General features: G+C 45.2%; 2 protein-coding genes across 2 annotated transcripts; one reads left to right on the top strand and one right to left on the bottom strand.

Moving 5' to 3' along the window:
• Positions 1-29: 29 nt before the first annotated feature.
• Positions 30-7,910, bottom strand: antxr2b (ANTXR cell adhesion molecule 2b). Its single transcript, XM_047046642.1, has 17 exons — positions 7,567-7,910; positions 7,069-7,140; positions 6,315-6,386; positions 5,962-6,043; positions 5,713-5,817; positions 5,498-5,566; positions 4,632-4,712; positions 4,480-4,540; positions 4,238-4,333; positions 3,902-3,971; positions 3,385-3,463; positions 3,149-3,244; positions 2,871-2,921; positions 2,625-2,720; positions 2,357-2,530; positions 2,184-2,264; positions 30-564 (listed from the first exon to the last, which is right to left on the bottom strand). The coding sequence occupies exons 1-17, from the start codon at positions 7,695-7,697 to the stop codon at positions 526-528; spliced, it is 1,455 nt and encodes a 484-aa protein (XP_046902598.1). The 5' UTR covers positions 7,698-7,910; the 3' UTR covers positions 30-525.
• Positions 7,911-9,020: 1,110 nt separating this feature from the next.
• Positions 9,021-10,866, top strand: si:dkeyp-41f9.4 (PR domain zinc finger protein 8). The gene is made up of 3 exons (XM_047047311.1): positions 9,021-9,209; positions 9,343-9,562; positions 9,704-10,866. Exons 1-3 carry the CDS (start codon positions 9,063-9,065, stop codon positions 10,642-10,644), a joined length of 1,308 nt encoding a protein of 435 aa, XP_046903267.1. The 5' UTR covers positions 9,021-9,062; the 3' UTR covers positions 10,645-10,866.
• Positions 10,867-11,954: the final 1,088 nt, after the last annotated feature.

The raw sequence follows: 11,954 nt of genomic DNA, 5'->3' as shown, positions 1-11,954 counted from the left end.
TGTGAGTATTTTTGGTGATCGATTTGAAATTAAAGAAGGGGACATGTTGTTCAAACAAAACACCAACAATATTAGAAAAAAAGTCACGTTTATTTACAATAAATGAAACATAGACGCAGCTCTAATAGCGTAGGTAAACACCCAGACAATCAATGCACTGCCATTTTTTCTTTGGTCAATAGCCCAAAAAAATACCAACTTATATCAACACAGACTTTGCTGCTTGACAATCAATACCGACATAGCCTAGTTTACACATTACACACGACATACATGTAACTGAAGCCCACTGACAGACAAACGATCTATAACACAGTTTTCTTGTTTCAGCAATAGGCTGAAATACAGGTTAAACCTCTTTCTCCTTGAATCACCCTCTGACAGTGCAAGAAAAAGTCTGACGACAGAACAATGGAATGTTCTATGACGTTGGACAAAGACACATGTCAAAAGCACACCTACATCCACAGCACTGTAATTTATAGTGTACTATCCCTTTTGGATTTATGAAAAGTTATCTTTAACCTATCGCCTCTGTTCTCTGGTGAAGTTCATACAGCGACCCTGAAACATGATCAAGACAAAAAGCAAAAAAAATGTTCAGCAGGCTATTTAGAATTTTCCAATAAATACATTTGCAGTTCATGTATAGTTAGACATCAAACAAATGATTAATGCCTACATATTATATGATTATTTTACTCATCTACCAATATAACCCTGTTAACCCCTATAATATGCTTAGTTTAAATCAGTTTTGTTCCCATCACCCTGAGAGTCGTGAACTGTTAGTGACGGCCCCCTAACACAGCCTAGTCTGGATGACACTGATCATCCATCACTGCGCCCTCTCAGCGCTGCACTCCTGAGACCATCCAGACCTGCTGTCTACTGGTCTCAAATATTACAACCCACCACGCCAGATCATGCCAGACCTGCTTTACTCAATATTCCCTGCCATCATCACTCCTTATAAGGTCATTGATGTGAATGTGTACATCTCCGACCAATTAGATTCATCTTCTACAGATGAGTAAGCCCAGGGTGAATGTATGGGTGCTATATGTGACATATCATGGGAGCTATTTTGGCAACACGGGGCAGCGTTGACATTTACGATAATGTATCCTAATTGAACTCAATTGAGGCAGCCGTCCCTGCTGATGGACGGTGGAGGGGTGGAGAGATGGTAGTGTGGCGTGACGCTCGCTGTGTCATGACAGCTAAGGCTATTAGTGAATAGCACTAATCAGGCACAAATGGGCTCCTCTGTTCTCCCCCTTTGTCTTCTCTCTTCTCATCCATCCCTCCCTCCTCTCCTCCACTTTCTCCTCTACTCTTCTCCATCTCTCCTCTCCTCCACTTTCTCCTCTACTCTTCTCCATCTCTCCTCCCCTCCACTTTCTCCTCAACTTTCCTCCATCCCTTCCTCCTCTCCTCCACCCTTTCCTCAACTTTCCTCCATCCCTTCCCCCTCTCCTCAGCACGTCTCCTCTGCCACCCTGCTGTATGTACACACACATCCCTATAGACAATTCTATCGCATCACATCAAGACAAGCCAACGGAAAGACAATACACCCTTCATTAGAGCTGCACGTGAGCCTAGCATAGCATGACTGATAGGACAGAGGTCACAAAACCATAAACCCTCTTGCCCACCGCCCTCCAACCGTGGCTACCTCGTTAGCAGGCAATCTAGTCCAGCTCGTTAGCTCATTATGGCAGTCAAGCGCGTTAGCGCTGTCCTCAGCGCTGACAGTCAGTGGCTTCACCGAGAATAATGGGGCTAATAGGCACAAGTCGACCTGGGAAACGCACCCACTTTCAGAAGATCCCCCATTCCGTATGCGATTGAGTGCTAAATCTGCTTGTCACCTCCTCTCTCTGACAGAGTGGAATTGACCTGTCAGCCCCCTGTACCCTATACATGACTCACTAGCCAGTCTGCATGGTGTGCTAATGCACGGGTTAAGCTAGTGACAAGTCAGTTTTGATCAATGGCAATCTGATCATAGAGGTATTACAATCTATTATGGATCTAACTCTACTTCCTATTCAAGCTTCTCCCTTTCTCTCCCCCTTTTTCCTCTCCATCCCTCTCTAAAACATCTTTCTCTCTCATCCCCTATCCTTGATTTCTCTCTCTGTCTCTCTGTCTGTGTTTCTCTGACCCAGTCATACCTTGTCCCCAGCTGTGGGTCTCATGATTGCCACACGGTTGTACTGTCTCCTGAGCAACGCCCGCAGCGCATCAAACCTTCCCTAGAAGGACGAATCACACAGTTACAGGGAATAATTTTGACACCTGATTTTACACAGTTATCTTGGATGTTACCCTGGTTATACATACTTACCATGATGGGAGTGTACCATTTAGACTGTGGAGGGGGGTGGTAGATGGGGGGTGGTCTGGGAGGTGGTTTGGGTATAATGGGCTCCTCCACCTCCTCCTGCATGGTCACCACAGCATTCTTGGCTTTCTCCAGCCGAGCCCCCTCCTCTGTGGAGCCCTTGTCACCCCAACGCACCTGTAGGGGCCACCATGAAGGGACATTACCAATGTGTGTGTGTGTGTCTTTATACTGTTTTTATGCATGTGTGTGTTTGCTGTGTGTGTGGTACCTCCATGCGTTTGATCCCTCCAGGCCCCCTGCCTCCGTAGTAAGAGGCGTCCACCATGGGCCATCTCCTCTTGGGGAGAGATTCTTCCTCAGGCTCCTGGAATCGAGGAAGCCATCATAATCAGCACTATTTGCATCATCCTCTTCCCTATCATCATCATCTGACTATCATCACCACCATCATAACAATCAACATCATCGTCCTCCTCATCATTAACCCAATGGATCTGTAACATCCGGTACTCACCCACACTGGCGCTGGGGGTGGAGGTCTGGAGGGTGGAGGGTCCCTGATCACCTGCAGGTTTCAGTACCAAAGACCCAGATCATATTCCTGCTCCAACCACCTCCATACATCAATGGTACTGCTTTTTCCTAAGCCGGTTTACTTAATGAATGCCCATCGGGCCGAATCATCATCAATACAATACCCTTTTGACAGTCCTAATACATTGATACTACTGTGTTTACAATGTTGGAATGGTCCAATTACAGTAGGAGGGAATGGGGGGATGTTGCACGTACAATGGTGCAGCAGAGAGGCCAGAACCACCACAGCAAGGCCAGGCCCAGCAGCAGTACCAGGATCAGCAGAACCACAAGAACCAGCCAACCGTCTGACTGCAAGAGGCAGGAAACACACAGCTGGTTAGACAACATCTCTCTCTCTCGCTCTCTCTCTCTCTCTCTCTCTCTCTCGCTCTCTCTCTCTCTCTCTCTCTCTCTCTCTCTAGCAGACTGGTGTTGTTGTATGAACTCACACAGGTGGTGGCATGGATGGTGATAGGGCTGGAGATGTATGACTGGCCATTGTTCAAGCTGATCAGAACTTCTATGGACCTGGTCAGGAAAAAGGAAAAACAATATCAATTTTCAACACAAATGAGTGCTAACTATATTTTTGTAAAAGGCAAAACACTAATGAGTAAAAGAATAAGACAGGCAAAGAGGGAGTGAGTTAGAGCGTAAGAGACAAGATGTGTATTTGTCTATGATCTAACTCATTTGATACAGTAAGTAGGTCAAGTAGTTGAAGTATCAGCCTGGCATCTGCAGCATAACAGTGCTTGGCTCCAGTTATATTAGAGCACCATAGCACAGCAAACATTCTCCAACATGGGTGCCCACTGCCCTTATATGGCCATAGGAAGTTTATTAGTGAATGAACCCGGAGCACTTACTGAGAGAGAGAGAGAGAGAGAGAGAGAGAGTAAAGGAGATTGAGGGAAAGAGATGATAGAGTTAGGGGTGGGATAGAGTGCAAGGGGCAGTACTTACTGGCCCACCTCGTGCAGCACTGGGCCTGGACACAGCAGATAGCTGTCCTGCATCACTGTGGGCTTCTGGTCTGAGAGACAGAGAGAGAGAAACAGCTGTGTCTGAGATCTCCGTTAAACAGACACTTTGTTCTTTTAATAGAGTGATGAGGCAAGAGCAGCTCTAGCCAGCCATCTGACTACATAAGGACTCTTCTGTTCTCCTCCTCCACAACAAATAGAGAGGCTGTCTCACTGATCTGATGTTTGGAGTAGTGTAGGTGTGAGTGTGTGTGTGTGTGTGAGTGTGTGAGTGTGTGTGAGTGTGTGAGTGTGTGAGTGTGTGTAGGTGACTGACTGTAGCTCTGCTGGTTCACAGAGAGGGTGCAGACCACACCCTCTGTGCTCCTCCCTCGGGTGAATCCACTTCCCCTCAGCACAATGTTGAAAGACTCTGAGACACACACAAACAAACAAACAAACAAACACACACACACGATAACAGAGACCATTTGATGCTGATTTGATCCACATCTCGCAATATCGTTCCATCTGTATGGACATTAACTTGGATTTAAGGAGTTCTCATTTGAGACTCACCATTTACACAAACACTGGATGGCTCTATTCTCAATATCTCTGTGCAGGACTGCTTCAAAATCTGTACATGTGGAAAATGACCATGATAAAATAAATGGCTAACCTTCATGTTTCTTTATAAATTAACCTTCATATGGTGGCTCAAGCCTTACCGAGTTCACAATCGTTTTGAGCTCGTGGAAGCCTGCCAGGACAGGGAACACCTGCTCCTTGGTGTCTGCTATATCTGCCAGCTGTAGATATGGAGGTTTGTGATGTGGTGGTTAGGTCGGTGATAATCGAATCACTACTTCTGTTTCTACAGTACAACACAGCATAACGCCGCACTATACTGCTACACTCTAGCACTGTACTACAGGGAACACAGCACAGCACAGCAATGCACAACCCTAACCCAACCAAGTACTGTACAAAACAGTACACATTACTAGCAGTGGGATTGGTCTGCTCTTGATTCCACAGTGGCTTTCATCTACTGTGCTCTGCTACATGGACAGGAAGCTGGCGCTGGCATGATCCAATTAGGGAATTTCCTCATCACTTCCTATCCAGACTACTAACAGCCTCAAAGAAACAGACAGACAGGCAGGCAGGCAGGCACAAAGTCAGACAGGCAAGCAGGCAGGCAGGCAGGCAGGCAGGCAGGCAGGCAGGCAGGAAGTCAGGCAGGAAGTCAGAGAGGCAGACAGACAGACAGACAGACAGACAGACAGACAGACAGACAGACAGACAGACAGACAGACAGACAGACAGACAGACAGACAGACAGACAGACAAGCAGGCGGGCTGGCGGGCGGGCGGGCGGGCGGGCGGGCAGGCAGGAGGTAACTCTTCATGTCTAACTCTAATATTTGTCCTGCTTGTATCAAGTTCCTCATTAATCTGTCCCTGGACCATTCGTCTGACTGAGATCCAATTATCAAGAATCCCAGTCTCTCAGCAGAGAAGGAACACTACACTCTCAGTTCTATAAACTGAAATTCAAATGTTCAGACAACAACAGTCACTCAGACTGTACCTGAGTCTCATCAAAGTCTTTAACTCCAACACAATACACTCTGGCACCATACTCCCTGGCAGTGTTGGCCTGTGGAGGACAGCAAAGATCAACACTGTGTGTGTTCATGTGTGTGTGTGTTTATGTGTGTGTGTGTTTATGTGTGTGTGTGAGCAGTGAGCACAGATGTGGGAGAGATCACATGTATGTGTGCGCTTAAACATGTGTCGCCTCACCTCTCGGACAGTCATATCATAGGGGTAGACCTCCAGTTTCCCATCAGTCAGGGCTATAATGATGCTAGAGGACCTGCTAGTCTGGACTTTCATCTGCTCAGAAGCCTGAAATACAACACACTGTAAACTACTATACAGAATATCACACAAAATATCAGATACAACAAAAACATTGATCATGATGAAACATATAGTATTACTCTTTATTACATCTAGTTAGGATGGGATGAGACGTGTTCAGATGCGTACCGCTATCAGGCCTTCATGCATGTACGTTTCGCCTGCTGGTCTTATCTGACTCAGCTGGTTCAAGCCCTCCTCTATCTCCCTCCTGTGAAAAGCACAGCAGGGACATCTGAGTGTGCAGGAGTATTGGTGGTCACATCACTGGTGGTTATGTTGTTGTTTCTATGTTATGTTGTTGTTTAGAAAGAAAGAAGAGGGGGGGGGGTAAAGAGAGAGGGAGAGGAGGGAGAGAGTGTGTGTGAGAGTGAAAGAGGTGGGAATAAGGGAGAGAGGGAGAAAGAGAGGGAGGGAGAGGAGGGAGATAGTGTGACAGAGAAAGACATGGGAGAGAGAGAAAGGGTGAGACAGAGATATACCTGTTGCCAGTCAAAGGAAGAATCACGGCAGCTCTGGAGGAGAAGACAATGTAGGACACTCTCATCCTAGGACTGCAACACACCCACGCACACACAATACACACACACGCACATCGCAATACAATTTAGAGTCAATTTAACTCAACTGATTACAAGTTCTGTTGTTTTAACAAGTCTCTAAGTGCCACTTACAGAGGTGGTGCTAGTTCTGTTGTAAGCCAACTCCCCTGCCCTAACAAGACAGATGTGTCCGGTCTTTCTGTCTGGCCACCACAACCATCTGTTCCAACCAGTGTTTGCGTGGTTAAATTTAGTGCCCCAATATTATGTTTATAAATATCCCACATATGCTGTGTAATTATCCAAGACTTATTTTTGAATGTTAAGTGGTGGCTCTTTCTGTATTTGAGTCAAATGCCACAGTGAATCTAAGCATCACTGTGTCCACAACACGTCATGTATTGATCCAGACCAGAGTAAACGCTGTGAGAGACCTTGATCAATCATTAGACTAGAGGAATAGTTCTGAATGTGCGTAGCTCACTGCAGTGTAAACACACAGACAGAAAACTGTTGTTTCTCATGACTCACCCTGGCTGTTTGTTTTTCTTTCGCGAGCTGTTTGCGTGACACTAGTATTGCTATATGGTGTACAAGCTAGTTGGGCCGAATGAGATAAACACATGGGACAGCTCCTATGAGTCCTTCCAGCCGTTTGTTCTCGTCTCAAATTAACACAAAATCTGTTTCTTACCTGACAAATCGGTTGGTGAGCTGCTCCACAAATCCATAGATCTCACCCCAATTTCCAGACACACTTCCGGACCTGCAGAGAGAGGGGCACCAGCTGGATCAATGAAAAGAACTGGAAAAGATAGGACAGGCAAGAACAGAACTATACAGTCTCCAGAGCAGCTAAACACACCCATACAAGGACTGGAGAGACTCAGACCTGAGAACCCTTTGAAACTAGAAGTCTGCAGTCTCGGACTAGAGTCTAAGGAGACTCTATATTTTTCACTTGCAAGCTAGATGTTATCTTAGCTAAGAGATAACCTTAGAGATAAGGTCAAGTTGTTTTTGATTAGATGTTTGAAGAATGATTAAAGCGCATCTAAAAGAGGAAGGAGAAGGAATAGTTGAAAATGCACATGAACAAAAAGTAATTACAACAATAAAATACCAGATTATAAATGATAAAATATTGGTTGAAGTTGCATGGGATAAGTATTGTCTTATGTAGCACACTTACCTGTCTAAAACAAAATATATATCAAACGCTCCATGGCACGAGGGGTTCTCGCACTCACAGAGCAATGCGTTTAAAGTAACTGTGAGGAGAACTGCAGATATTTGTGTCCAATGTCTCTCCATTAAGACCATATTTCTTCGTGCACTGTCCTGCTGCTTGCCTAGACTTCGTGCCGAAAAGACAAGTGCACACAACCACGAATAAATAAGGAAAACATATTAAGTCTTCACTCTTTCTGATAAATCCACCGTTCAAAATTCTAAGAGCACTTGTTGGTTATTATTCATATGCAGGATTAAGGCGATGGAGCGAAGAAACGGGACATGGGCGTATCACACAGTACAGAGGGTCACCGTTGAGAGCATGCGCAGGACACGCTGCACAGATGTTCTTATGCATCTTTCAACCACCACAGATTTCATTCATTGAAGTTCATTGTGACTGTGCACGCGAAACTTTTTCAAGGTGTGACTTTTACACTTACAAAAAGGGATTGTCCGTGATTTTATTATGTTGTCACATTATTTTTCAATTTATGTGACACAATTGTCTTGGTCGTCGGGTGCCAACTGTCGAATGGGGAAACGTGCATCTTGGTGACCCGTCAATGAACCGATATGGCTGGAGGATATAGAAACAGCCTTATTCAACCAACCTTATTTAGCCTGCTTTACACTCAAGACTAATCGCCGGAGGAAAATGCCTTTCTGTGTGCACACCAGAACGTCACCCGCAGTCACCAAATACATTTTATCCTCGATTGCATTAAAGCAAAGCCTGACTATTAGATTCTGACAGGCGGGACCAAAGACTTAACAACTCTCACGAGTCTATTTATATTTATGTCACACTATAGTAGGCCTAGTCCTTTAGCAGCCTTTTTTTTTTCATTATATTTAGGGCTACTCACACCATAGGTTCATCGTTACCGCTGAATGTAGACTAATTGTGATGAATTGTGAGTGGGCTTTTCATTCAGGGGCGTTTGCATTCCGTGACAGTGACTCTCATTCTGACCTCGTTTTACTGTCCCTTTTATTAATCCCTCTGATTGTCAGATATTATTAGTGTCATCTAATCTGAGATGAAGGAGGGGCGGTGAGTTGTCACAACTCATCGCAGCAGATTACCCTATAAAAACCTTCTCTTCACCCCAGTTTCCTCACACAGCAGGTTTGATGCTCATCTTCACACTCCACGCAAGACGCTGACTGCAATCTGTCCGAGCCTGAGAGGAGATTTTAGCATAATGGTAAGGGCCCGGTTATGTCATTAGGCTACTGGACTGTTGATTTTCTATGGAGAAGTTTTACGCATGCAATGTCATTGAGCAACAAGCAATTGTTTACCAAACACGCATTTGTACACTCTGTTGTGAAGTAAACATTTGAAAACGACATTATCATCATTCACAGGAGACAACTGAGGCATCTGCTATTCGTCCCAAAGAACTTTGCAGCGCGGAGGCCAGGACTGCGCAACGGTGGTTAACGGACATGTTTACGCGCGTCCACACCACGTGTGAAATCCCGGTGAGCACTGTATTCGGGCCATGCGAACTGCAACACACGTCCGCTTACGACAGCATCGCTTTCATAGCTCTCAAATCTATGGACAGGCGAACGTCGCCTTATATCATAAAGGTAAGGAAACTACCTGATGGCATAATCATTTGCACGTCTTTGTTTTAAATGGCAAAAACAATTTACTCTGGTAGTATAGGCGCTGTTTTACGGGATATCGCGGCTAACAAGTGGATTCTTATATTTGAGGCAGCAAGTGCACACTTCCATGCGCGCGAACGGTCTGGTGTGGCTGCGCCTCGTCCAGTCGGCCCGGTGTCCCGTGGAGCAAAACCTGGAAGCGTACTTGAAGAACGGCCAGCTGTTCTATCGAGCCCTGAGGAGGATAGAGAAAGATGAGGAATTGCTTGTCTGGTACAGCAAGGACCTAGCCAAGCTGCTACTCCTTCATCCACTTCTGGTGCAAAGAAAAGGTACGCCTACAAAGCTAATTATTTCAAGATGACATTGGCCTATTGCCATTTGAACAGCCTTAGCACATTCCACAGATTGCATAAATGTTCTAATTCCACAGACAATGCGAAAGATTAACAATCTAAATCTCTTTATTTAAGGTGCCCCTCCATACATCTGCCCCCACTGCAGCCAGAGCTTTGACTCCAAGTTCCCCTTCCTGGCCCACCGAAGGTTCCTGTGCAGCCAGCGAATGACATCCAACAGCCCTCATCAACACAGCTCACCTAGCCAAGAAGACTTTGTCAATCGTGCTCCAAAAGACTATACTTCCCATGCAGTGAAGCCTGAGTCCTCATCCTCCCTTAAGGGGAGAACTCTGGATAGCAAACCTGGAACGGATTTCCACAACCTGGCGAGGGACATGGAGAGGAAGGCTGACTCCACAGTGGCTCAGAGTAGGAACCTGAAAAGGAAACACTGTAAGGTAGAGGAGGATGAGATCCACTGTGACCTGCCGCAGCCAATGGTAGGAGAACCACTGACCATAAGAAAACATTATGCTGCAAGCATGAGCAGACAAAGCTCATTTATTCACCAACCTATCAAAGCCTTGGACACTTTGTCAGAGAGCAGGAGTGCCTTCTCCCAGCCTCCACACCCAGCCCCAGCTTCTTTCTTCCCCCAGGCCCCCCTGTTGTTGGTTAGAACAGACCCCAATAGCACATCCCTTTGGTCCAAGGCCCCACGGTTTTTCCTTCAGACCCAGGCCCAGCCCCATGCCAAGGCCCTCCTTCCCCAGACCCAGGCCCTCCACACCCAGGCACAGGCCCTTCCCACCCCTCATGTTCTCCTCTCTCCGTCCCTTTCCCCCCTCCGGCTGCAGGGTCAGAACTGGTGCGCCAGATGCAGCCTGTCCTTCCGACTCACCTCCGACCTGGTTGCCCACATGAGGACTGTCCACCACCACCAGAGGGTGTTTTCAGCCAGGTCTGGAGTGGACAGAATCCCCAGGGGGGATAAGCGCCACAGCTGCCCCATTTGCAGGGAAGTGTTCAAGCAGCGCCACCACCTGGCAAGACACCTGGTTGCACATACCTGAATGTTTTTTTGAAAAGTGTCATTGCATACTAGTTCTGTATTAGACAGTAGAGTACAGTAAAAAAATGTTTCATTAGTTTTGTAAGAAACATGGATGTTTTCATATAATTAATCATAATAATTTTATATTTTTCTTATAAAATAAAGCAGAGTAGTATTGTACTGTATTACTTTTCTGTTCAGTAAAGTTCCTGCATTTCTTTGGTGTCTACTGGATATGCAAAGACAGAACAATTTCAGTTGAATACTTGTTTAATGCAAGATTAATAATATATAATGTATTTTACATATGACTTTTATAATAATGTGTTGCATACATTGATTCAGATACATTTATGAAAAGTTTTAAGAGACATACAAATTACAAAACTGTGACAACTGAAACTACATTTAAGCAAGACAATTATATAATCGATGTGTTGAAATGTGATGAGATCGGTGGAACTGGCCTGCGTAGTTTGGTTAGCAATTAACCTGCAGGCTGCATGAGGAAATACTTTGGAAACCTGACTTACACACCACTTATCACATAAGGGGGGTCAGATGGCTAAGCGGTTAGGTAATCGGGCTATTAATCAGAAGGTTGCCAGTTTGATTCCCGGTCTTGCCAAATGACGTTGTGTCCTTGGGCAAGGCACTTTACCCTGCTTGCCTCGGGAGGAATTTCCCTGTACTTACTGGCTGGCTCTCTGGATAAGAGAGTCGGCTAAATGACTAAATGTAAATAAAAAGTACTGAAGGCACATTACTCACACAGTTCATTCATTGATTTGGTTATGAATAGTGGGCTTGTTGAATATACTTAAAATACAATTAAATGTGAATGGCCTCTACAAAAGAGACCACAGCCATCATTTACTGGTACCATTTGAGAGTTATGGCGCTCCCTCTAGTGGACATTTTGGAAACAAACGCAGTCACCTGATTGGTATTTGACCTCTTACCACTTTTGACTGATTACAGCTTTTCCTGGATACATTAAAAAAATATATGAATAGCATAAATACATTTTCGACACATCACATACAAATTGAGCCAAGAAAATTCAATGCGAACTCCCTGGAGGCCCAGACTCACCCTAAACTTGGGACCCTCACCATGGGTTTTCCTCCAAGTGTCTTTTGTAGAAAAAAGGAATGCATGTATCAGCATATGGGCTAGTGTTAGACAAAGCTACTATTTATTGTCACTAAGCAAGTTATTTATCTATCTGTTATCTGTATGGATATCTAAACCAGAAGATCCTTTTTCTCGAAAATGATCAGTGCTTCTCATAAGGAAGTTAGTTATTCGTGCCTCAGTGAACATTGT

Source organism: Hypomesus transpacificus, chromosome 23, assembly GCF_021917145.1.
Source record: "Hypomesus transpacificus isolate Combined female chromosome 23, fHypTra1, whole genome shotgun sequence".
Classification (NCBI taxonomy): Eukaryota; Metazoa; Chordata; class Actinopteri; order Osmeriformes; family Osmeridae; genus Hypomesus; species Hypomesus transpacificus.
Note: the sequence above shows the minus strand (reverse complement) of the source record. Positions and strands in the feature narration are given on the sequence as shown.

Excerpts from the sequence above, each read along its gene's own strand:
- si:dkeyp-41f9.4 (XM_047047311.1), top strand. The coding sequence starts at position 9,063 with ATGTTTACGCGCGTCCACACCACGTGTGAAATCCCGGTGAGCACTGTA. Across the intron at positions 9,210-9,342 it reads CGTCGCCTTATATCATAAAG|CAAGTGCACACTTCCATGCG; the intron begins GTAAGGAAACTA and ends TATTTGAGGCAG. Across the intron at positions 9,563-9,703 it reads ACTTCTGGTGCAAAGAAAAG|GTGCCCCTCCATACATCTGC; the intron begins GTACGCCTACAA and ends TCTTTATTTAAG.
- antxr2b (XM_047046642.1), bottom strand. The coding sequence starts at position 7,697 with ATGGTCTTAATGGAGAGACATTGGACACAAATATCTGCAGTTCTCCTC. Across the intron at positions 6,387-7,068 it reads CTCACCAACCGATTTGTCAG|TCCTAGGATGAGAGTGTCCT; the intron begins GTAAGAAACAGA and ends GGTGTGTTGCAG. Across the intron at positions 2,531-2,624 it reads GAGGGATCAAACGCATGGAG|GTGCGTTGGGGTGACAAGGG; the intron begins GTACCACACACA and ends TGGCCCCTACAG.